General features: G+C 43.6%; 1 protein-coding gene across 2 annotated transcripts in view; it reads left to right on the top strand.

Moving 5' to 3' along the window:
- CPLX2 (complexin 2) overlaps positions 1-27,364 on the top strand; it is a 214,917-nt gene that overhangs the window by 176,661 nt on the left and 10,892 nt on the right. For both annotated transcript variants that reach the window (XM_063928011.1, XM_063928010.1), the window contains exon 3: positions 7,646-7,821. In XM_063928011.1, coding sequence (XP_063784081.1) covers positions 7,646-7,821 — 176 coding nt within the window. The remainder of the gene's footprint in view (positions 1-7,645; positions 7,822-27,364) is intronic.

Genomic DNA, 27,364 nt, shown 5'->3' with positions numbered 1-27,364 from the left:
AACTGTTATGCTTACTCTCCAAATTTAATCTGCTGAACCCAGAACAAGATGAAGCCCTCATAGGGCCATTGGTAAGATACTCCTGCTGGCACTGTTGTCTCCTCCTTTTATTGACAAAACACCTTGTAATCTGGTCTCCTCTGGCAGGAACCTAACTTGCCTAATGGATGATCTGGCTATGTCTGAATCAAATGGATTTACGTCCTGATTGATTAGAAAATATTCATCATGGCCTGCGAACTGAGAGGAGTTATAAATATGATACCTACTAGTAGAATCCCTAGATTAGTTTTTCCTGCTTTGCTGAGTGCTTAGCATTTGGGAACCTGGGTTTCCAGGTGCTCTCTCAGATATTAAAGGTCCACTCCTACCCACACCAATGAAGTCTAAAAAACAACAAAATACCTAATCAAATTGTCATTTGTGGTGAGATAATGCTCCAAAAAAACTTCTCCATGGGATTCCGCTGCCTATAGCTGCAAGATGTTAGTGATAGCCCAGCAAGGCCAAGAAAAGATAAATGATTTTGGTTCTTCTTTTCTTGGCCTCGTTGATGGTATTTGATAACCGAAGAGTTCCTGCACTGGCAGGCAAGGCTGAGGGATGACTAAGAATAAGGTCTTGGACAATTGATTTGGAGCCTGCAGGTTCATTGTAATGTGTTACTGTATGTATATCCGGTTAATGTCTGAATTTTCCCTATACTTTTTTATAAATACATTTCTCCTACAACTATTGTTGTATTTCTGTGACCAACAGCAAAACTTTATAAAAACTTTCTACCCTCTTGTTCTTGTGAATTTGACCTACATGTCCATGTTTTGGCAAAATCTACTCTGATTATTTACCAAAGTTGCAGAGCTGTCTATCTAAATGGATCTACACCATGTAAAGCAGAAGGTTTCCGAGATTCTTGTGTCCTTATGGGAGTACTAGATCACTGGGGGTGATTCCGAGTTGTTCGCTCGCTAGCTGCTTTTAGCAGCATTGCACACGCTAAGCCGCCGCCCTCTGGGAGTGTATCTTAGCTTAGCAGAAGTTCGAACGAAAGATTAGCAGAATTTGTGAATAGAAAATTCTTAGCAGTTTCTGAGTAGCTCCAGACTTACTCAGCCATTGCGACCAGCTCAGTCCTTTTCATTCCTGGTTTGACGTCACAAACACACCCAGCGTTTGCCCAACCACTCCCCCGTTTCTCCAGCCACTCCTGCATTTTGCAACTCGAACGCCTGCGTTTTCCCGCACACTCCCATAAAACGGGCAGTTTCCACCAGAAACACCCACCTCCTGTCAATCACACTACGATCAGCACAGCGATGAAAAAGCTTTGTTATGCCGTGAGTAAAATACCTAACTTTTGTGTAAAATAACTAAGTGCATGCGCTCTGCGAACCTTGCGCATGCGCAGTAAGCGACTAATCGCAGTATAGCGAAAATCGGCAACGAGCAAACAACTTGGAATGACCCACATTATCCCTTTAAACTGAGGAATCCATGAGAGCCTGAGATGTCGCCCACTTTTCTTGTCTCATGGAGAATGCCAAACATTTTGTCCAGAAAGTAACTTTTTACAGTACCTATTTACCTCGCAAATCTCATTGGGACCAGACCACCACTCACCCACATGGATCCCTCCACACTAACACCTCCAGCATAGTAATCTCCTGATGATTTATACCTGCAAGAAACTTTCAAGATAGAGATGAACACAAGATTTAGGGCATGTATGGAATTATGTAACAAATTAAGGGCCTAATTCAGCGTGGAATGCATCTACAATGCGTTTGCATGCTGAAGCCCTTCAGGAGTGTGTGCGCAAACTCAGAAGCAGCATTGCACGTGCACACACAGTGACATGCAATGGCATCTTACATATGCGAACGCCTCTGCCTGATTGACAGGCAGAGGTATTCACAGGGTGGGTGGGGGCGTTGACGCAATGTTTTTGGGACAACATTGGGGGGGTGCAGTCCGGACAACACATGTGCGTCCAGACTATTTGCAGGGCGGCCTGACATAACACACAGCCACTGTGAGCCTAAACATGGTGGATAGCCGTCTGTGCGGACAGAAGGCTACCCTTAACATGTGAGCGCTTCGTTGCTGAGCAAAGCAAAGCATGTTAGTGGGGGGGGGGGGGGGGAGGAGGGCCTGCATGTGGGGCGGACTTGCCCTGTGCTGAAAAGATGTGACGTAAATCACAGATAACTAGGAGGTTATCTGGTACCACAAACCCGGTTAACACATGAACCCATTAACTTTTCACAGATTTATGGGTGGTATTCAAATGATGTATCATGCCCAATCTCCTTTTTGAAGTTATCCCCGTTATAACACATATCACACCCTTAGTAATCCGGTTTAGCTGCGTAAAGGGTTAGGGCGCCTAGCTACCCCAGGGGGTAGCGAGCTGAAATGATGATACCACGCCCGTCAGCAGAAACAGAACGATTGTGGAAGGGGGCGGAAAGAATTGAATATGTTAACACATTAACGGGTGTACATAAACGAATGATCAAAACAGGAAAACAGTGACTTACAGTTGAAGACAGCATAGGACAAGTACAGGGTAAACAAAACATGGCTACATAAGCAGGTAACACTGAACAAAGTATCAGGGTGGCAGAAAATCGAGGGATTTGGTGCTGTCGAAGATTGTTTAAGTAAGAAAAGGATAAACACATGAGGATAGATGGTCCTACTCGTGAGAGCTTACATTCTAAAGTGGAGGGGGCAGACAGACAGGGGTGATGCAATTGGGGTAGATAGTGAGTATGGAATAGCCTCAGGTGATAAAGTGCAAAGCTACCACCCTTTTTCACCCCCATTAACTTAACGTGGCTAATTGAATTCAGCCCTATGATGCTGATTGGTTAGTGCTTTATACCTCTCCACTTCATACTTTGATAAATACCATCCTTAATGGTGAAAAATCACTCCTACCTAACCAAAGACACTAGAGACAATTTAATAACATAGCATTAAGGTGCAAAATTTACACTGAACCAAATAACAGTTGTTTTTATGAGGTTAAATTAGGAAAGCAACTGTATTACTGGGTAATGTGGTTCACCTAATTAAATGTTCCTTACCGTACAGTAGGTGTTTCAAAACCTTTGCAGCTGTTTCTTGTGTTGCTGCATAATTACAAAAGCTATAGGAGGCCGTTGCTGTTGGAATGTTATATATTTATGTACAATTCCATTAAAGAAGTCAGATGATGATAGAAAAAAATGTTTATTTAACATTTGTGTTAAATTCTACAGTATGACTGCCAGTTTCCCCTAGAAAGAAAGAATTGTTAATGATATAATGCTTTTAGTGAGCCACTGAATTAAATAATTCTGGGATATAGTTTTAGTTTTTCTTGTAGACTAAACATGAATATTCCATAACACCACCTGCTGTGCATGCTTCTCAGACGAGTGGTACTGTATGTCTGGGCTATAGTGAAAGATTGTAGCAGTCTCACCTTAAAATGTGTCCAATGATTTGCTTATCAGTGCAGCATGTATTGGGCATTGCTTTGAATAATTGGCTGTCCAAGGTCCTTAAAGCTTAGATTCTATGCATACAAAATTGTGTGAAGTCCAGTGTGCATGAAAAATTGCTTCCCATGCAGTTAATTAGTGTGTACATTAATGTTGTAGCAGGTCCCTGCAGAGTGAGTGCACCCCACATAGAAGCAGCCAGTAGTATTACTGTACTATTTATCAGATTTATGTTTGTGGAAATGACTGAGGAGAGAGCTAAGTAATGCTCTGCAGGACTCTGGCAGATGGAGAGTCTGCTGACAACCTCTAGGCATTGTTCGAAAGCTTTCCCTGTTCCAGATTTGTGTTAGCAGCTGAGGATGTTTCAATCCATTTCGAACTTTGCCAAGTCTCTTCTCAGACACAATTTATGGGAAACATTTGGCTTTGTGTGTTTCAGAGCAGCTCATTAACCATTCACCACTCATTCTGTTTATCCATCTATCAATCTACTGCAGTTTCCAACTATTATATTCTAGTCCTCATTCATTTCCCTTGTAGAAAGTAAGATTAGGTCAAAGGGTCATTTATGAATGTGTGTCATGCAACTATATTTGCATCTGTTGGAGTGCATCATATAATGGGATGTGTTGGATAGATTGTGGCAATTCCTAAGAGCCAATTAAACCCAAGCATTTCCCTAGTTTACCATTGATTGGAAATAGTTGAGATTTTATTTTGTGGGCCCTATACACAGCGAGATGTGCCGCCGAGGTGCCCGACGGCCAATACAGCTGACAGACAACCCGGCAGAGGGGAGGAAGGGGGGTGATGGGGGGAGTGAAGTTTCTTCACTGCCCCATAGCCCTGCATGCTACTATGGACGAGATTGTCCACATTGGCTTGCATGCACCAACGATGAACAAGCGCGGGGCGTGCATCGTTCATCATTGGTGCCTACACACTGAAAGATATGAATGATATAGTGTTATCACTTAGTGTGTATGGCCCATTAAATGAGATTGTAGATGGAGAAGGCATATGTAGTAAGGCATTTGTGGTTTTACGGCTACCAACAATGCCATTTCTCCTTTACAAAATAATTTAAAGTCTACAGTTGGTTGGATGGATGAAAATACAACATTGCTCCTATTCTTTTAATGGGACACATTTTACACTTGTAGGAATTTGCATTCTGGGTAATTTTATAAAACCTTAAAACACACAAAAGTTAAAGCTGCAGTTAATGAATCCGATTTCCCTCACTATGAGGCATAAAATGAAGGTAAACCGAGCAGTATTTGAGAAGAAATACACAAATCTATACATAGAATAAAACTGGAAGGGTTATATCTGTACATAGCATTTTTTCTATATATACATACAGTATATATATATATATATATATATATATATATATATATATATATATTTATTTTTATTTATTTTTAGAGAAATATGCTTCTAGGGACTGTTTATAAACTATAAATCTGGATTTTTATCTGCTCATTTTGTTATCACACAAGTACTACTGGATGAATTTGGATTTCATTTTCACTATTGAATATCTTAGTGACCTAGTAAGAAACTGAGGTATGTATGATTTTGATGTGACATAATGGAGAGGAGCAATAGAGATAAAAACCCTTTATCACGCTTGGCACTCAGCACACTGAAAGTTGGTGTTCTGATCGTGCTTCTGCAGAACTTGACAGCGCCCAAGTTTTGCAATGGTACCATACTTATTAAAGTGACAGCTCAACAGAGGATCCTAATTGAGGAAGAGATTCTAACAGTATGTGGCTTCCTGTAAACGACTGCTTCGTTATGATGACGATCAACAAGTCGCAGGGACAGATGCTCATTGGCTGCAGGTGTAGATCTCAGGTTACTATTGTCATTTTAAAACTATCAATCAAAGTTGCTGACGGTTGGCGGGTTTGACAAACCACTGCTTAGTAAATCTATTCCTTATTGTCTGATATAGTGCCTATTTGCCTGATATGCCTAATAAATGCAAACAAAGCAAAACTCAGTCACAAACTCCCTACCAGATACGGGACAAAACGTAATAGGCTGCAAGAGTACTGTATGTGCGAGTACAAACCCACGTGACTTAGGTGTGAGTTTGTTTCGAAACATGCACTATGTAAAAGGGTGCAAGATGGCCGGTACAGGTTTGACTGGCACGTGAGTTCATGAGAGTTAAATTGTGGGTAAACACTCACCTTGTAATGTGAGTTTCATTACAAGGTGCGAGTTTCACAGGTTTCTGTGTGTAAGAGCCATTAATAGTTTTAAAAAATCAGGGGAAAAATTGTGCTCCCCCCCCCCCCCCCTCCCCCCGCCCCCTCAAAAGCATAACCAGCCCTGGACTCTTGGAGCCGGCCCTGTTCTAAAACAAAACAAATATGGTTTTTAAATCAGCACCGGGCTCCACTAGCAGGATAGTAATAGTGTCAGAACCATGGGACACACTTGACAAGGTCCCCAGCCAAAGCAATCATCCCCCCCAACTAATCAGCCCAGGCCAGGGATTCCTGGGGAAGTGGGGATCCCCCCAATTGAGAGGGTCTCTACTCTCCAGTGCACCCAAGGCCTGGGCTGAAGCCCAAGGCTATCCCCAACACTCCTGGGTTGTGAGTGCCAAGCATTTCAGTAAAAGTTATAATAATATTGTCTTTTGCAGGAGGTCTACAGCCTCTCCACATGCCGGTACTTGGAGAACAAGAAGTACCAGCATGCAGGACACTTTAAGTGCCTGCTCGTACCTATAGTCCTCCTGTAAAATAAATATTAAACTAAAGACAGGACACACACAGGTGTGTACCTCTATAACTCTGCAATATTATCACCTCCACACACATTATTTCCAAAATAAAAGTAACGAATGTAGATGCGCATTTTTAGGGGTTGTTAATGCTGTACAGAACAGCGAACCTAGGGGGTAATTCTGAGTTGATCGCAGCAGGAAATTTTTTAGCAGTTGGGCAAAACCATGGAGGTAATTCTGAGTTGATCGCAGCAGGAATTTTTTTAGCAGTTGGGCAAAACCATCTGCACTGCAGGGGAGGCAGATATAACATGTGCAGAGAGAGTTAGATTTGGGTGGGGTGTGTTCAATCTGCAATCTAATTTGCAGTGTAAAAATAAAGCAGCCATTATTTACCCTGCACAGAAATAAAATAACCCACCCAAATCTAACTCTCTCTGCACATGTTACATCTGCCTCCCCTGCAGTACACATGGTTTTGCCCAACTGCAAAAAAAATTCCTGCTGCGATCAACTCAGAATTACCCCCCATGTGCACTGCAGGGGGGGCAGATATAACATGTGCAGAGAGAGAGAGATTTGGGTGAGGTGTGTTCAATCTGCAATCTAAATTGCAGTGTAAAAATAAAGCAGCCAGTATTTACCCTGCACAGAAACAAAATAATCCACCCAAATCTAACTCTCTCTGCAAATGTTATATCTGCCCCCCTGCAGTGCACATGGTTTTGCCCAACTGCTAAAAATGTTCCTGCTGCGATCAACTTGGAATTACCCCCCTAGTACTTTCAGAGCCCTAATCTCATCCTTCTGTATAATATAAGCGAGACAAATTTCTGTGCATTCTAGTTGCACGTTAACAAGAACTTCATTTTGCCTAATATAAAAGAAAGCCAAAATGCTTCTAGAAGTTACTTATCATCCATTTGTTTCAAAGCCCTCTCTATTTAACACCTGTTACTATGTATACATTTATTGAGCAATCTGCTGGTTATCATAAGCAATACACGGCCAAAATCCCTGGGTGGAAGCTTCCCACATATTGTGGCAATGGTATATTTTTATCAAAAAATTGGGCTGGGACATGAAGGTGTCATCAGACAGTAAATAACAAGTGAGACAAGAAGGTGAGAAATTGGTTTACACTGTATAGAAAGAAGTAACACAAAATAATGAACTGAAACCTGGAATGTGTCTCTTTTTCGATCAGCCGACACAGATGATAGAACAGAGGTCAGCGCCATGATTTAGGTCTCATTTCTCCTATACTAAGGATATCAGGGTGTGCACCACAAATGCTCTGGATTGTTCCTGAGCAGAGGAAAGATACAGACTTTCTCTCACTGCAGCTGAAATTGTATACATAAATATATTACAGTAATGTATTTCTCATTATACCCAGGGGCAACAAAGGATATGGGAAAGATGCTGGGAGGTGAAGAAGAAAAAGATCCAGATGCTCAGAAAAAGGAAGAAGAGAGACAGGAAGCTCTACGCCAGCAAGAGGAGGAGAGGAAGGCCAAACATTCCAGGATGGAAGCTGAAAGAGAGAAAGTTCGGCAACAAATAAGAGATAAGGTGCTACATTCTAGCATTCTAGCTTTCATTTGTACAGTGACATTCATAGGACACAGCTGGGTTATGGTATGACTAGGAAAAAGACATGCGTAAATATAGTTGAAACATCTATTTAGTTTAGCACCACAATCAGAATATGCAAGTTAATGTAATCAATCCAAAGACATCAATAAGTTAAAAATGCTCTTAATACCCTTCTAAGTAGAGATGTGAGGGCTCAGATTTACTTGGTTTTACGCGGATCTCAAAAATAGCATCTTATTGTCTATCGGCTCTCGCGTGTTTTGGATAACCAATAAGATAAATCCAGAGAAATCTGAACTTGTGCTAATGTGGCCAAACGATATCGTGCATACACACTGTGCAATCTTACAAACAACCACAGGTCTGAAGATGCTACAAACGTTGCAGGGAGTGCGCGATAATGCATACACACTGGACGTTGTGGATGATTTGTCGTTATGATTCGGCTCCAAAATGACAAATCGTCCAATTTATCTTCTAGTGTGTACCCAGCTTTAGTAGACCTCCTGGGACCATCTCTCCTACATAGAGATGTCAGTGATATCTCCACCAGTGATGACTCCACCGGGATTTCAAGATTGTGTGGATGATCACCTCTCTCTCCAGAACCCTCATGTATGCCCCCACTCCATATGATCTAGACTGCTGACAGCAGTCAAAAGCATGTGAAAACCAGGACTTAAAAGACACAGTTTTATTCAACTACAACTAAAAGACGTTTAGCACACAGTTGTTGCTGAACACAGATGTATCTCTAGCACTGCCTCTCTCCTGTGTGCATCACTGATTTAGGCCTCAATCCTGGTATAAAGTGCTAGGTTCAGTGATACGCAGCCGGGAGCACTCAAGCTATTAGCATATTGGCAGGAGATATTGCTGTGTGAGCACTTCAAACTTTATAAATAAAAAATACCACTGGTGACCGGTCCGCTATAGAATATTTACACAATTGCATTATGATGGCAAAGAAGCTACATCATATTAGGCTGATATACAGTATTGTCCTGTATGTGGAATACAGTCAGGATCCAGACAGTAACCAACCCAACAGTCACAATACTGACTTCAGAATCTCAACAGCCAAAATGGGGTTAGGCAGGGGGAAAGGGTTGCACTGTCCCACAAGGGTACTTGGGAACATGGGAACCCCTTCTTCTAATGTCAGCTTCCAGACGGTACACTCAGAGTATACATTGTCACTATATTAGTGAATAAGATACATGGTCTCTAATAGCTGGCCAAACCTTTGTTGGGCCGGTCACGCTCACCTGTAGTAACCAACTACACCTATTAAGCACTACTACTGTATTCCACCAGTGAACCCTTGATGCTCCTGTCCGACACTGGGAGGGGGGGGGGGGGAGTTAGGGCTAAGATCAGGGGTGCTTTAAGAGAGGAGGAGGCCCGAGTGCAGCCTCTTCCATTCGGGCCCCTCCTCTCTGCCGGCTGCGCTGAAAGTCTGAACACTAGAGGGCTCAGACTCTACTGTGCATGCGTAGAGCTTTATGAAAATGGCCGAAGCATCATTTTCACAGTGATTTAACAGTGCTCTGACATCGGCACGGGACTCCGGAGGGGTGAGTATTCAAATAATGGATGCAGCATGTGCGGTGTGGGCTTCCCTGCACCCATTATAAATACGCCAGTGGCTAAGATGCTTTCCAAAAGATGTGTTGGTATTTTAACTGTCGGGATTTTGCTGCTGGCATTGTGACTGTCGGGATGGCCACTGTGGGTATATCATACCCAACCGATGGAAACATAGAATTTGACAGCAAATAAGAACCACTTGGCCATCTAGTCTGCCCATGGGCATATGTAATAGAGTCTAAGTTTGCCAGAGGTGCGAGCTGCCGGCCGATCTTAGACGTTTTTTTTTAAAGCAGCAATCATGTATAAGACATGGTTTTGTCTGGTAAATGATTGCTGCTTTAAAAAACCTCTGAGATTGGCCAGTATCCTGCACCTTTGGCAAACTCGGACTCTCTCTATTACACATGCCCCCATAAGTTTAGTGTAATGTACCACTACCAGCACAGCAGGGATATCAAACTATAGTCGAGTTTTGGTAAGTGTGTATTTAATGTGAGTGATCTGACAAGCTTAAGGTAGTATAATCTTAACACATTTGTATGTGCAGTCTGACAATACCAATAAGAAAGAAGCCATTACCAAAATCCTCATAATTCCCAACTGTTTTTACCTTTATAATGTCTAGAAAATAAAAGGTTTTATAGAATATCTTCTTCTGAAAAACAATTTAAATAAGTAACATTTTCTTGCATGGTCTAATACAGTGATGGCTAACCTTGACACTCCAGCTGTTGTTGAACTACACATCCCAGCATGCCCTGCATCGGTTTTAGCATGGCCAAATAGCAAAACTGATGCAGGACATGCTGGGATGTGCAGTTCAACAACAGCTGGAGTGTCAAGGTTAGCCATCACTGATCTAATATATAAAAAGCATATTTAAATACATGCCTCATATGATGTGAACTTTAGTCAGGTCCCTTTATGTAAAACACTACAGTCTTAAAGGGGTCAGCGTAACTATTTTGCCAGATCATTCACCCATTAAAAGTTCTTTTGTAAACACAAACATTACTGTAGATGCACTAAATCACATGTTTACTTTGTGCAACAAAATATAGGCCACATATATCATACAGTAGCTTGGAGAGAGATGGACAGTGTACGGAGCTAAAGCACCAACCAATCATCTTCTAACTGCCATGTTACAGACTAAAAAGTTTGAAAAATGACAGTCAGGAGCTGAATGTTTGGTGCTTATTGCAGCGGCCTTTTAAGAGAGGAGCAGGCCCATGTGCAGCCTTCTGCATCACAGGTCCCCTCCTCTCTGACCGAGGCACAAGGTTTTAATACTTACCTCTCCGGAGTGCCCCGGCGGTGCCATCCTTCTCCGCAGCGTCAATAGAGTCTGAGCACAGACTCTATTGCGCATGCGCAGACCTCCGGGAATACGGCGTGGCAGCCATTTTCCCGCAGATTTTCCTAAGGCGCATGCGCGGAACTCCGGAAAAATGGCCACCGTGCCACGTTTCCGGAGTTTTCAGCAGGCGCAATAGAGTTTGTATCCCCCTAGTGTTCAGACTCTATTGCTCTGCCGAGAAGGGATGGCTCTGACAGGGGACTCCAGAGAGATAATTATTAAACAAATGGGTGCAATGTGTGCGGTGTGGGCCCCCCCTGGACCCCGGGGCCCATGTGCCCCGCACACACTGCACCCATTATAGATACGCCAATGATACTTTGGGGTTTATTCTTGAAGCAGTGTAAAGAGTGGAGAAACAGACCAGCGGAGAAGGTGCCCATGGCAACCAAAACAAATGTGTTTGGCCACCATATATTTTATCAAGTTTGTTCACCTAATAATTTGTTTATATGCCACATATTGATTTGTACATACAGTATATATATATATATATATATATATATATATATACCGTGTTTCCCCGATAATAAGCCCTACCCCGAAAATAAGCCCTACCCCTGCTTTTGGAAACTGGTCCAAAATAAGCCCTACCCCGAAAATAAGCCCTATGGTGTTTTTTGTTGAAAAAAAAAAATAAGACAGTGTCTTATTATCAGGGAAACACGGTATATATATATATATATATATATATATATATATATATATATATATAAAAAAAAAACATGTTTTGTGGACAATGGGGGTCATTCCGAGTTGATCGTTAGCTGCCGTTGTTCGCTGCGCAGCGATCAGTGAAAAAAATTGCTAATCTGCGCATGCGTATGTGCACGCGCGTCATACGGGTATGAAGTCCATTGTGGTTTTGCACTGGTTATAGCGACGATTCCAATCGCACAGCCGGCCGCAAAGTGATTGACAGAAAGAGGGTGTTTCTGGGTGTCGACTGACCATTTTCAGGGAGTGGTTGGAAAAACGCAAGCGCGCCGGAGAAAACGCAGGTGTGGCTGGGCGGGAGTGTGACGTCAAAAGCCATCCCTCCGTCGTTAGAATCAACGCACACGAAGAGTAAGTTCAGGGCTGGTCTTGTTTTGCACAAAATGTTTTTGCAGGCGCCCTGCTGCACAAGCGTTCACACTTCTGCAAAGCAAAAATACACTCCCCGGTGGGCGACGACAATGGGGGTAATTCCAAGTTGATCGCAGCAGGAAATGTTTTAGCCATTGGGCAAAACCATGTGCACTGCAGGGGGGGGCAGATATAACATTTTCAGAGAGGGTTAGATTTGGGTGGGTTATTTTGTTTCTGTGCAGGGTAAATACTGGCTGCTTTATTTTTACACTGCAATTTAGATTGCAGATTGAACTCACCACACCCAAATCTATCTCTCTATGCACATGTTATATCTGCCCCCCCTGCAGTGCACATGGTTTTGCCCAACTGCTCAAAAATTTCCTGCTGCGATCAACTTGGAATTACCCCCTATGCGTTTGCACGGCTGCTAAAAATTGCTAGCGAGCGAACAACTCAGAATGACCCTCAATATGCACTGTTGACAAAGGCTGCTACATGCAGCAATATAGATCACTGTTCCTTTGATTATAGCACTTTTTAAGAGAAACCTGTTCTGTAGGGTTACATGGGACAGCTAATGGTAGCCCTTGGTGATTGAGTTTTACTAGGCTTTTAACTCTTTCTTGCATGCTAGAGGCAACAGTGCTTGCTGTTCTGTAGCCTTTTCTCTTGTGACCTTTATGTTGCTTTAGAGTTTGCACATTGCCCATAAAAAAGAGTGGTTACCATGAGAACTAAGTTTGGAAACATTAAAATATGTAGAATCTATAGACAACAACAATATACACTGCATACAATTTGTTACCATTCTGAGACCTCCAGCCTTCACATATTGTATGATAAACTCTGTAATACCTAACATAATGCCAAGTGATTCATTTACACTATAGCTCCCAACTGACCTTACTCCCTGCCCCGCATTTCACACATTATTTGTGTTGGTCTGATGCATAGATCTGTAAAAATAAGTTGACTTTTATCTCCTAGCATTACAGGTCTGATTCTGAATCTGATGCAGCTTGACATTTTTAGTAAATCACTCACTGATGGAGTTTTCTCCGTGAAATGGGTCTTTCAGGGTGTTAGTTGGGTAGCTACCTAGAGAATGCATGGAAGCACTGGCATATCCACAATGGGAAATGGTATTTGGAGCACACAGGTCCATGGGTCCAGAGGGGCCCATACACCTCACACCCTGCACCCATTTAATAATACTTACCCCTCCGTCGACCCGGTGCTGACTGCATAGCGGCAAATATCACTGGGAAAATGGCTGCCCCGTCCATTTTCCTGGTGATTTCTGCATACGCAATAGAGCTGTCCTTGGGAACGTGGCGCGGGCAACTTGTACATGCGCAGTAGACTCTCTGGCACAATGTCTACTGCAACGCTGTAAAGGAGGAGGCCTGATCGGAGACTGCTAAATCGCCCCTGCATGCAAGGGAACAGATTTATGGGAGTGTAGCGGGATTTACAGAAGTGACTTCAGTGCTATTCTGAGTCATGCATATGATGAAGGGACGCCTGTTTCTGGTTGCTCATGGGCCATGAGACTACACCCCTTCCCATGAGGTCATATCAACTTTTTTGGCATGCATTCGGTTGGGGGCAGGTGGGCTTTCAAGTGCACCAGGTTTCACTGACCCCAGTTACACCCCTGACCCCCCGCACCGCACCCAACTTCATATGATCCACCTGGCCTCTTTATTTTTAGCTGAATAATGTTAAACTGAGCAGAGATTAGATTTAATGATATGTAATCACCATACACACTACACATTCCGATATACAACACTGCAATATATGGTTGCATGCTTCATGTAACTGTACCACTAAAACCATGGACTGTTCATGAACATTCAATGTGACAATGCAAGCACAAAATTCAAAGAAAAAATTGGGTGGATTTGAGGGTGCACACTAAATAATGGTCATTGCGGTCCATTGCAAATCGCAACAAAGTTCAATATATCTTAAAGTGTGTACCAAACTTAATTGTGATATTCTCAATGTGGGATTTCAAATAAAGTACTTTACAATTTTCCACCTCTCATACCCTGAGCACAGAGGATTTCCAGACCACAAGGTGCATTGTGTGCACAAAGCCATCAAAGTAAGCATGTAGAAGTATTGCCAAAGTATAGCAGGCAGGCATAAGTAGGCACAACTATGTCTAGAGCTGGACTTTGGTGCTTATTCGGAGATGACCCCTCTGTAATGTCAATTGTTTTTCAATGATGTTAAAGTAATGTATGTCTACAGTATGTGATAGAAATATAAAATGTACCTTTAATGGAAAACTTCAATGTATACTGCTGACATTATCTAACCTCTTTCCCACTTGTGCATAATACAATAAAAGATTAGTGCAGCAACAGCTGATGTATGAGACTTGCTCGTGCTCGGCATAGAGTCTCTTACAGCTGTGTGTGTATACAGGGTAACATAACATCATGAAGAGAAAATGAGTTTACACAGAGTGGTAATGGAACAAATATATTTAAGAAAGATCAGGCATTGATGGTGTGTGCTGTATGTTCAATACAGCAGCTGCTGCACACTGCCTGAACAATGACAGGAATTGTGTTCTGGAACAATAAGTGAAGGATGTATATATATTATAATAACATTTGCTTAATGAGTGGGTGGTGAATGTTTGAGAGATGCTCTGTGTCAATTTGTTTGTTTAGTATTTGCTGATGTTAATATAACATAATAGGAAGAAAACATAAAAATAATATTTACAGCATTGTCTTGTAGTTGTGAATGTGGAGTCCTCTATATTTTTATTCAGGTTATTACAAAGAGCGCATTTCAAATGCCATAAAATAGAATGTGCTATACACAGTACAAATGTGGCTTGCCAAACTGTCACCCTGGTTTTGTTGTATCTGTAAACAAAATGGAAGACATCTATGAGAACTGTTTTACTTTTAACTGGACAAGGTTTCCAGATATGCTGTAGCAATCCTCATCCCATAAAATGCTATGTGACCGAGGTACTCGGTTTTCCACAGGAGTTAAATCCGAAGTTGGGATAATTAGTCAGGGGCAGTTTCACAGAAGATAGATACTAGTATAGACAAGGCAAGGACAGACCTGCTAGTGCAACTCCAAGGCACTACTCAAGGGATTCAGTATGATTCAGAATTTCGACAGTGGCATCCCGACCATCAGAATCCCGACAGCCCTCAAAAGTACCATAACCCTCCCTTGCCCCATATCCTAACCCTCCCGTGTGGGTGCCTAACCCAAACCCTCCCTTGTGGGTGCCTAACCTTAACCCTCTCTGGTGGTGCCTAACCCTAACCCTCCCTTCCCCACTACCTAAACCTAATCTTCCCTGTTTGGTGCCTAACCCTAACCCCCCCTCCCAGGTACATAACCTTCCCGTCCCTGCATCCTAACCCCCTTTCTAATGCCTAAACCTAACCTGCATTTTAACTGCATCCCTACTGAAGACCTTTGGGTTGTTGCACCAATGAATTCAGCAGACACAATGCTGGTAGTGAAGGCTGAGCTCATATTCCGGCACTTGTGATTAGCCATGTGAGTGTGTCTGATAGACCACAGGCTCAGAGGCGGAACTACCGCCAGTGCAACCAGTGCGTTGCATTGGGGCCCGCCACTGTCCAGGGGCCCAAAGCATGTAATGAGTCAAACTGACTCATTACATGCCGCTGTGTGCTGCGGGCAACCGCTGCCCGCAGCACACAGCCGCCCGCAGGACACAGGAGTCGGAGAGGAGCGCAGCGGTCACGGGCACGGGGGTAAGGAGAAGGAGGGAGGTGGAGGAGGGAGCCGCAGCAGCGCTTTCCTACTGGTTGAGGCGCTGCTGCTGCTGTCCCTCTGCTTCACTATAGGCTGTCTTCCGAGAACAGCCTATAGTGAAGCAGAGGGACAGCAGCAGCAGCGCCTCCACCAATAACACAGCGCTGCTGCGGCTCCCTCCTCCACCTCCCTCCTCCTCCTTCTCTCCTGCCCGGGATCTCTGCCAGAAGCAGCACCGAGGAGCCTGAGCCAGCGGAGAGGGTAAGTATAATTCTTTTTTTCTCTTTCTTTCTTTCTTTCTTTCTGTCAGTCTGTCTTTCTTTCTTTTGTGCAAAAAGGGGGACTGTCTGCCGCAATGTGTAAAAAGGGGGAATCTGCCTGCAGCAATGTGTAAAAAGGGGGAATCTGCCAGCCGTAATGTGTAAAAAGGGGGAATCTTTGCTGCAATGTGTAAAAAGGGGGAATCTGCCTGCCGCAATGTGTAAAAAGGGGGAATCTGCCTGACGTGATGTGTAAAAAGGGGGAATCTTTGCCGCAATGTGTAAAAAGGGGGAATCTGCCTGCCGCAATGTGTAAAAAGGGGGAATCTGCCTGACGTGATGTGTAAAAAGGGGGAATCTTTGCCGCAATGTGTAAAAAGGGGGAATCGGCCTGCCGTAATGTGTAAAAAGGGGGACGCTGTCTGCCGTAATGTGTAACAAGGGCACGCTGTCTGCCGTAATGTGTAAAAAGGGGACGCTGTCTGCTGTAATGTGTAAAAAGAGGAATCTGTCTGCCGTAAGGTGTAAACGGGTCTCTACCTGGTGTAGTGGTGCTACTGTGCGGCGTAATTTGAATAATGGAGACTACTGTGTACCGTTTTATGAATTGGTATTATTTTGTGGCCACACCCCTTCCCCACGAAGCCACGCCACTATGTATTTTTGCGCATGCCAACGGCGCGCACTGCCCCTGTTTTGCATGCAGGGGTGTGGCTCCGATGCCGTTTCTTGCACACAGTGCTAAAATGTCTAGCTACGGCACTGTTGCTAAGTATCCATTTCTCTGGCCCTGAGCAGGTCCCCCTCACCAGACCCTCTCCAGGGGTGAGGGGGTGGACTTGGATGGGATGGGGGGGGGGGGGGCAAAGCATTTTGTCGCACCTGGGCCCACCGCTCGCTAGTTCCGCCACTGCACAGGCTGATCACTGTGTAAAGACAAAACCCCCACTTTCCTGCATACAGGGATCAGTGATCTCCGATCATCTGTTAATGTGGTCCTGTCTGGGAATCTCTGTTCACTTTACTGATTACAGGGGTCACAGCAGCAGCACCAAATACCATTCTGGATGTAGGTAAGTGTCTTCCTAGTGCAGCATATGCCGGTTAGACACTCACACAAAAATACCCAGAGAAGTTAAGGGAAAGGATTTGCAGGGACAGAGCTTTCTCACACGCTTCCGATGTATTCAGTTATTTCTCACACGCTTCCGATGTATTCAGTTATTTCTCACACGCTTCCGATGTATTCAGTTATTGCATTGCAGATTTGGGCGAATCTATCACATCCCATCCGCAACTAAGATGTGGATTGTGATAAATATGCCCGATAGAGAGAAGAATGGGGTCAGGTCGGTGAAGAGGAAGGGATAGAACAATTATGTATTAATACATGAGAACTATTACCTGCTGTCATACAGAGGTGTTAAATAGTTGTCATAAATAATTTAAATAATACAATTATACTGTATGCTTTATCATTTATTTATGAAGTGTCATTGAACTATAGATTTTAGTTATTAAGTTTTAGCCAAATGACTTCAGTAGTTCAAGATGCTCATTGGAAATATAATTGAAATTAAAGATGTATGTGCCACCATGCAGCATATTACTGTATGTCAGTCAGTAGAAATCATTACCTGGCATAAAACATAATTTACTCCTAGCCGGAGATACTAATAATACTTGCAGAAATTTTTCAGCATTTCTGGAACACCCTGTCGTGTGTGGAGATCCTGAAGTCAGGGCCGTAACTAGGCGAGTGCGTAGTGTGCTCCGCACATATCGCTGCAGGATAGGGGGTGCTGTTGGCACCATTTGTCAATTATCGATTAGCTAATTACATCCACTTGCAGCTTCCCCCCTTTTTAAAGCCCAGCATCACCTGACCGCCCCTGTCTCCTACCCCCACCCCTTTGGTCACTAATACCTATACAGCATTCATGGACTTGACTTGAGAGCTCTTTGTTGCTCAGTCACACTGTCCTTTATCACATTTCAGGATGCTGATGTGCCCGGGATCCAAACCTGTTGCCTATGACATTGCAGTCGGACAGTCTATTCACTGAGCTATCTGCCCTTGCATAGAAAGCTATAGAACTATAGAAAGCTGGAGAGTTGAAACTATTTGAGGCGTACCTTGTACTTTGTGAAGGGGTGATCAGCGTTATGGCTGGGCAGATCTACTGTATGTAGTGTGTGGCTGCAAGGTATTGGATGTGTGGCTGCACACTGCATGGATCTGCTCGAGTATGGTGCTGGTTATATTTGTACGGGGTACAGGTAGCTTCATATAGTTAAAAACCTCATAGGTTTTATGTGGGATCAAGTGGCTCGTGGGTGGGGTGTCTGGTTGGGATGCAGCAGGTTGTGGGTTTGAGTCCCGGGTGTGGCAGTATATTGAAATGTGTTATTTAATGAGGGGTATCGTGGCTGAATGGCATCAAGCTCTCGGGTTGAGTGCAGCATGAATGTGGTATAAAGAGTATTTGTGTCCAAATCCATTTCCTTGCAGTGTTCTATAAACGTGTGTATTTTATATATATATATATATATATATAAGAACTTGTTTTTATTCCGGATACATGCACTTTATATGGAGCGATGTGAACGTTTTTTAAATATTTTATAAAAGTTTTTTTGAAGCAGTATATTGGATGTGCGGGCTCTTTCCCAAAGGCTATATATATAAAGGGGCATCATAGCATGGGCTTACTCTGGGATCAGGGGAGAGGCGCCAATTCTCTTTCTGGCACAAGGCACCAAAAAGTCTAGTTACTGCTCTACTTTAAGTCATGTGATTCTTGGAGTGCTTGATTATTTAAATCTCTGCTGTTTTGGGGCATGGTAAAATCCAATTCCACTGCATCTCAACCAGTGTTGGACTGGGGCATGAAGGGCCAACCGGGTAGATGTCGTTGTGTGGCCCATGTTTAGGGGTGTGGCCGGTCTCCAGAGGGGGTGTGGCCGACCACCACATTTGTTTGCCTAACCATTAGAGTGCATGGCATTGATCACTTGATAAATATATATAGTAAACACTGTTAGTTCATTCAGGGCAATGTACCAGATTAATAATAGGAATGCACTGTAGAAAATATCCCATAGTCATGTGCAGTATAATGTAACATACATGTATGTATAATGTAAAATTCAAGTGCACAATCTGGAACAGGATACCTAGAGGAGGAGGTGTGACCCCAGGCCCCCATCGGGGATTTCCCCTGTACACATGTAGGCCAGTCCAACCCTGATCTCAACTATAAACATTAGAGGCAGTAATCTGATCTGTATTAAGTGAGTTGACCCTCACTAGAAATTTCTTTTTGTTTGATGGGCGTTTCTTCAAACAGAAGACAGGGTGTGCGATGGGGAGCAGCGTCTCCCCCTCCTTCGCTAATGTTTATATGTTTAGCGAAGAGCAGGCGGTTTTCTTTCAGGACCCTACAACAGCCAACCAGGTCCTCTTGTATGCTCGGTACATAGACGACCTGTTCCTCCTCTGGACGGGCCCACAGGAAGCCTTTGTACAACTAATGACCACGGCCAATGCACGCGATTCTCCGATCAAATATACCTTTCAAACCAGCAAGGAGAGAATCAACTACCTGGATGTTTGTATATCAATCGTAGATGGGAGTCTTATTACGGGACTTTACGTCAAACCAACGGATCAAAATACCATCTTGAGGGCCAACAGCCACCATCCAAAGGGCCTCATTAGGGGTCTCCCACGGTCCCAAATGATCCGAATTTCTAGGATTATCAGTGACAGATCCACTCTGGAAGGTGAACTGGATAAACTTGTAGACAAGTTTCTGCAACGAGGATATGATCGGAAACTACTTCTACAGCACAAAAGTGAAGTACTACAACTCCCTAGAAGCAGCCTCATGGGGACCGGAAACAAACCTCAGGATAAGAACATTATCCCGTTCGTGACCAGGTATAACACCGCTAGCCCGGTTATCCCCCGGGCTTCAAGAGCACTATGGCCCATAGTCGCAACCGACAAGTCCCTACCAACGTTTAAAGACCGGCGCCCCATGAGCTGCTTCACTAGAGGCCGCAACATCAAAGACATTGTTGTCCACACGGACGTCACTGGCTTCAAATCCTGGTCCGATCGCCCCAAAGGGTTTTTGACCAGAGCGGCCGGGTGTTACAAGTGTCCGAAATGTACCACCTGTGGGCACATGATAACGGGCACCACATTTAAACATCCGCATAACGAGTCTACAGTGAAGATACACCACACACTGACCTGTACTTCCTCGTACATTATATACCTGATAATATGCCCATGTAATTTATATTACGTTGGGAAATCCATACGCACGGCCAGGGAAAGGATGGCCCTCCACAGGTCAGCTATAAAGCAGGCGCTGGCAGGGAAGCCCTCGGACCAACCAGTAGCGAGGCACTACGCGGAGAAGAAACATTCCATCAACGATTTTAGACACATCTTGATCGATCACGTACCCAAATCTCTCAGGGGCGGGAAAAGAAACTACTCTGCATCGAGGCAAAGTGGATTTTCAAGCTTGATACACTCAGCCCGAAAGGATTGAACGAGCAGATGCCGTGGAATATATTTTTGCACAAGTAAAAAATACAAAGAGGATCGAGGGGACTTTGTAAATTCCATGCAGTCTTTAGTCTTTCCCCAATGCAATGTCATTTTGGACCCCCGCAGCCTATTAAGTGGACTTCTATTACCAGTATCAGCCATGACCGTGTTGTACCAGTGTCACTAACCACAGTCCACTCACCCTTCTTCTTCTTTTTTAACACCTGGGACTGCCTGCCCTCTCTTTCTACTTTCCCTTTCACTGCTTTTCTCAGCACCACAACACATGACCGTCATCATTCTTCAGCATGCTGGTCAGGCTCAGCTTACAGACCTCACTAGTGGGATGGTTATTCGAGCACAGCTGATGCACACCGTTGAACTTCTTCCCGTTCACCGGGCCCTTCACCATATTAGACACGTCAGCGTCTATGCCAATCATCAATCACTATATGCACCCCCATGGCCTTTATTACACGTTTTCTCACCTTTCCTAACTCATTATTTTTTATGTCACTCAGCACAAACACTCCTTTTAGGTTCACATTCAAGTTCATTACATAATGTACCAGTCCGCCTAACCGGGGCGTGACTGTCACGGCCGTACCACTGAGCCAGCTGTCAGCACTGCATGTTTCCCTTTGTTTACTACGACGCGTCATCTGGAGCGCCAGCGTCGCCAGGTCTCCATGACTCCGGCGGACGCCGCTTGATGACGTCAGCGGCAGACGCCGGAACCCGCCGGGCGGCGCCGATCGCACCAGCACCTGGGGCTCTTCCCTCTCCTCTTGGTATAAAGGTATGTTATTTTCTTCTTTTTCTTGTTACTCACCTTGACAACGGGACTTGCGTGTCCCGAAACGTTGGAGCTAATGGAGTGATTTTAAATACACTTGAACTTTTGCATAAGACCCCGAGTGCCGCTGTCTGCTTCGTTTACTTCGTTGCCTACTGCCTTTTATATATATATATATATATATATATATATATATATAAGAACTTGTTTTTATTCCGGATACATGCACTTTATATGGAGCGATGTGAACGTTTTTTGAATATTTTATAAAAGTTTTTTTGAAGCAGTATATTGGATGTGCGGGCTCTTTCCCAAAGGCTATATATATAAAGGGGCATCATGGCATGGGCTTACTCTGGGATCAGGGGAGAGGCGCCAATTCTCTTTCTGGCACAAGGCACCAAAAAGTCTAGTTACTGCTCTACTTTAAGTCATGTGATTCTTGGAGTGCTTGATTATTTAAATCTCTGCTGTTTTGGGGCATGGTAAAATCCAATTCCACTGCATCTCAACCAGTGTTGGACTGGGGCATGAAGGGCCAACCGGGTAGATGTCGTTGTGTGGCCCATGTTTAGGGGTGTGGCCGGTCTCCAGAGGGGGTGTGGCCGACCACCACATTTGTTTGCCTAACCATTAGAGTGCATGGCATTGATCACTTGATAAATATATATAGTAAACACTGTTAGTTCATTCAGGGCAATGTACCAGATTAATAATAGGAATGCACTGTAGAAAATATCCCATAGTCATGTGCAGTATAATGTAACATACATGTATGTATAATGTAAAATTCAAGTGCACAATCTGGAACAGGATACCTAGAGGAGGAGGTGTGACTCCAGGCCCCCATCGGGGATTTCCCCTGTACACATGTAGGCCAGTCCAACCCTGATCTCAACTATAAACATTAGAGGCAGTAATCTGATCTGTATTAAGATTGTTCTATCACATTATTTGTTTTCTGCTTCTTAAAAAGGATAGGCTTAAGTCAATGAGCCATGACTTACTCTATCTGTTATTATGTCACTGTAGAGTGGCAGGCACAAAATCAATGGTCCATGGATCCTTTTTTATACTTGCTTCATTTAATGCAAGGTCACCTTCAAACAAAGAAGAAAAACAGTGATTTCCCTTTATTTCCATCCAAAGGCAGATTATTGTATCTAGAAATGACACAAAGAAGAATGGAAGCCAAATAATGTGTATAAGTGCCCACCAGAGGCTGAAGTGGTCCAAATGAATTCTTAAGTAGCTAAGTGAAAGCTTTGCAAGAAAAATAAAACTGATAATGTGCACTGTAGTTTATAGCCAAATTTGTCGAGTAAATTTGCGTAAATAAATTATATATGTATCTTGTGTAAAAAGAAGAAATTAAGAAAAATACATGTTGTAAGGTCTGAGGAGGTTTTACAAGTGACCATTCGCTATCGGTGGGAGCTCAAAGCCTTCACCATATTGAAATTGTCTCCAGCGACTAAAGGGGGGGGTACACACGGAGAGATCCGTGCTTAAATTATAAGCAATCTGACTAGATTGCTTAGAAATTAAGCACGGATCTCTCCGTGTGTATGCCAATAGCAATAGCGATGCGTGGTCGCTATCGCTGACTCTAGATTTGCATGCATGCATCGCACTGTGTGCGGAGCGATCTGTGCTAGATCGCTCAGCACACATCTCCCAGTGTGTACGGGGCTTAACACACTGGTGGAAATCTCACTATCACTCCACTTAATATACAGTACACTTCTACATGGACACAAAACCCTGTTACGTCATAATATCCTTAAGGAAAGTTGAACCTTGAAGTTTTCCTTCATCAAACTGCGCAACGAAAGACCACACACAGACCAATCAGCTTAAGGAACAGAATTACCTCCAGTATGACCAAACATTAAAGTAGAACTAAATTAAAGTAGAACCACTGCATGTGATCTAGCCACTCAGAGCTAGGACTGAGGTGCCAGATCATTTTAGGCTTTAGTTGAGACTTGTAGCTGTGGTCAGAAGTTACAGTAACGCAAGTCAATACAAGTCACCTCATGACCCCATTGCTGGATATAATTGATAGATCAAAATGTATTCACTTTTTTCAGCATCAGTATTGGCTGATCTATTGTATGTGTCATGCTTATTATGAATAGCTTGTCATGGATGGCACCATACAGTACATGCAAGAACTGTCCTTCCTTGGGGGATGCATTTAGTATTACTGAAATCTGAGTGGGGTAGTACTGTATGAACCAGTAGCGGATTTTCACAAGGCAACCAAAGTGGCTGCTTTGGGACATATGGGTTCCAGGAGGCCCTTTTGGCCCCAGGGGGCCTGCCAACAAGGCCGTATAAAGGGCATTTCCCTCAGACCGCAAGCTCCTCCAAAACTGTCCGAGAGCCGGGCTGGCTGAATACTCCTAGCAGGCCGTCAGAGATTAGACGGATGCCAGCTCCAGTGCATGCCTGTGTCTACAGTGCAGCAGTACTGTGCGTGCGACCCGTCATTACAGTATACATGTGCTTATGACGTCCGACGCGCAGAGATAGGAGCTGGGACGCACACAGAGAAAAACATGAGGTCTGCCAGTGTTCTTTATTACATTATTTTTAACACTTTGTACAACATCCACCTAGTTCAAATTACAATCGGTGGGTGGGGGGCAGTGGACCGCGTTATTTTAAGTACAGTGTATAACATCTGTGTTACAGTCATGGCTGGGGGGGGAGGGCACACACTGACTGGCAGCAGACCTGGGCCCCTGATCCACACTACAACCACCCAGACTTCCTCAAGAGGTAGTTTTGGGAAGGAGGGGGGGGTAATCAGATGGAGGGGGGGCCCTGCCTTGTGAGGGTCAGTCCCAGGCCCCATCATTTCTGATGGCGGCCCTGCTAATGGGTATTATAAAATGCTGTTATAAAAATGCAGTCAGTGAGTAAGGGAGTAAATAATAATGACAATTTTAAGCGAAGGGGCTTGCTACAATCAGTAAGCCTGGGTCACTCATATACATGCAGTCAGTGAGTGACGGTGTAATAATGGAGTATGGGGACCTGCTACATTCAGTGAGAGAAGCACTGATCTAAAATGCAGTAACTTAGTGAGGTAATAATGGAAATTATAGGTGAGGGTGCATGGTGCAGTCAGTGAAAGGGGAAAGTAATGTACTGTAATAGCATATAAGGGAGGAAAAACAACAAATGTAAGGGGAATAAATCAGTATTAATTAAAATACAGAGCTAGAATTTTTTGAGGGAGGGTGGCCCTATCTAGGTATCATGTTTAGGGCCCCATGAGGTCTAAATCCACATCATGGTGGGAATGTAATGGGGTGTGTTAATCAGAAAGTGAGATATTTTGGTAAAGTTCTCCTGTTTTTTTAAAGTGGCAATTATTTACATGGCAAAATCAGCCTGGTTTTACCATGCAAATGATTGCCACTTCAATAAAAAGGGGAGAACTCTGATGCTCACACCCCATTACATTCCACACCCACCCCCGGTATGAAAGCACCAACTGCAAAGACTGCATCAAATGTTCTCTCTTTAAATCAGCAGTGTGAGAAATAAATTGCTCTGAACTCGTAGACAAAGATCAGAATAAGAGCAGCAGAGTGGAACATTAAGATAGATTGTGTCTGTACATCAGGAATAATGGGTCAGCATTGCTTTATAATATGTTTATTACTATGGTTTGTACTGCTTAATGCATAGTTTTTATGCTTTATACTATTTGCTTGCTTTATTGTTATGTACATTGATCCTGGAAGGGAAGAATTCTCGTGACAACTCTCTTGCTCTCATTTCACCCCTCCTTTCTGTTCATTGTTTATTTCTGCTGATGCACCTACTTTCCTATCATACTGTTCAGTGTTCTGTAAGGAGTTAGCAGGCTGCGTGTGCTGGGTTTGTCTGCTTAATAATTTATTAGCTCCAGAGCCTCTTCTTGCCTTTTGCTTTCCACCATATGGTAGTAACTCTTTCATTTCCTCAATAAACAGCCTGACGTTATAGGGACATTATATAGATAAATGACTTATGTTTGAAAACAGTTTGCACTTTGTAAAATTACCTGTTGCATTATTAAATACTGTAAGTGAATAATGCTCTGTAATACTGTTTGCAGATCAGGAGAATTCAGTGACTAAGTAAAACACAACAGTTGGTACTGTATGTAGCTCAGAGGGAAAGACAGAGAGCAAGCTAAGGGAAGGGTTATATAAGATCTGCTACCCAAATGTGAATATGGGCCCTAATCCAGTTGCATTGCTTCTCATGCCTGGGAGTCTCCCCGTTCAAAAATTACTTAATTTTTCCATGTAAGCTATCTACCTTAGGGCTAGATTCACTTAGAGGCATGCACAGTGGCAGAAAATCCCTCCACTGCCTACAAAATCGACATGGCGTACTTTGAGTCATTGAGGGCACTGGGCAAAATACTGAGCTAGGGTAGCCAATCCCGGGATCCGGATCGGTGGAATCCCGGGATTTAGGCCATGAATAGGCCGGGATTGGAAGCTCCAATCCTGGGGATTGCGGAATCAGGCAGCCCTTTAATGACGGGCAGCGTTGAGCGTCCTCAGGATGCTCAACGCTGCCTGGCTCCCTTCTCCCGGCTCCCCTTGCGCAGCATGACTTCTGACTCTGAGGTCACGTTGCGCAGTCACCCACCGCTGAACCTGTTGTCACCCGCCGCCTCCTCCCAGCTCCTCCTGCAGTCACGTCTGAAGGAAGTTTCTCACCAACCCGCCCCAGCAGTTTGGTGAGTTGATTTATGTCTGCGGGGCGGTTGGGGACAGGATGGGCGCCAATCCGGGGTATCCTGAGAATGAAAAAATGGCCCGGGATTGGCCACCCTAACTGAGCCCCTGGGTTAATCATGCATGCCATCCACCACCTGCATTTTTGTATAAATATATATACACACATATATTTATTTTATTATTTATTTTCATTTGGTTACCTGCTCTTGGTGTGGTTAATATGTCTAATGCTGGGTACACACTGAACAATACAGTACGTTCTATTGAAAGTGATATATTATTTGCGGATAGGCAGGCGTGTACACACAATATGTCTATGAATGGCGTTCACAAACATATTGCATCGGCGCTACAGCACAGCCAATTCCTAATCTATATGCAGATATATAGGCACATCTTGCTGTGTGTACGGGTGATCTGCCGACTGCCCAACACTTCCTGCAGGGACTGCCAGTGACTGACATATCAATTGGGTGGGCAGATTCAAATGCTTACCCAGTTGTGCTGTCAACCCAGACACATCAAGCGGCCAGAGAGTAAGTGTGTATGCGTACCAGGACCGGATGCTCAGTTGACTGAAACGGTGGCCTGCAGACAGGTCTGGTAAGTGTGTGCCCAGCCTTAGGTTCACCAAACAAACAAATAACGGAGTAACTTTGCACCTGGACAGACAATGTTACAATGCAATGGGTGCAAATACAATAGATGTATTCTTTTTGCATGTAGGGTACATACTGGCTGCTTTTGCATGTAGCCCACAAGTGCTGGACAGCTGTATTGTTACCTGTAATTTCAGTTTGAACTAGGATATGCCCTGCTAAATCTAAATCTGCCTGACCTGCGGCGCAGCATGGTTTTCCCATGGAGCACAGTTACACCTTTGTTTGCTTTGCCCCTAAATCCAGTTCAGCCCTTTTAGGTCTCTTTAATAAATGTTAGTTGATATATTTTACTCTTAGCATTCATAGTCATACAGTATCTGACTTTGTGTGCCTGCCACAATTGTCAGTAACAGTGCCAAATCATACTGTTCATATTATCATTTCATGGAAAGAAATATTTTTTATCTTCTTTGTTGGTGTCTATATTTTTTATAGTGATGAAGTTGAAAGAAAGAATTGTACTTTTTTTTTTTTGACTCTAACCTTATGACATTCAATGTATGTTGTTTCTGAAGAGGTATAAGAAAGTTCAATGTTATCTACAAATCTCTTAATATTAGAAATCTACTTCTATCTCTATCTATCATTTCCCCCTGGCAGCTCATTCCCTCTGCAGATGTTTCATCTAATCACAAGGTGGGCAGAAGGACACCGATCTTTAATATCCTGTCAGGAAGATGAG

This window comes from Pseudophryne corroboree, chromosome 6, assembly GCF_028390025.1.
Source record: "Pseudophryne corroboree isolate aPseCor3 chromosome 6, aPseCor3.hap2, whole genome shotgun sequence".
Lineage (NCBI taxonomy): Eukaryota > Metazoa > Chordata > Amphibia > Anura > Myobatrachidae > Pseudophryne > Pseudophryne corroboree.
Note: the sequence above shows the minus strand (reverse complement) of the source record. Positions and strands in the feature narration are given on the sequence as shown.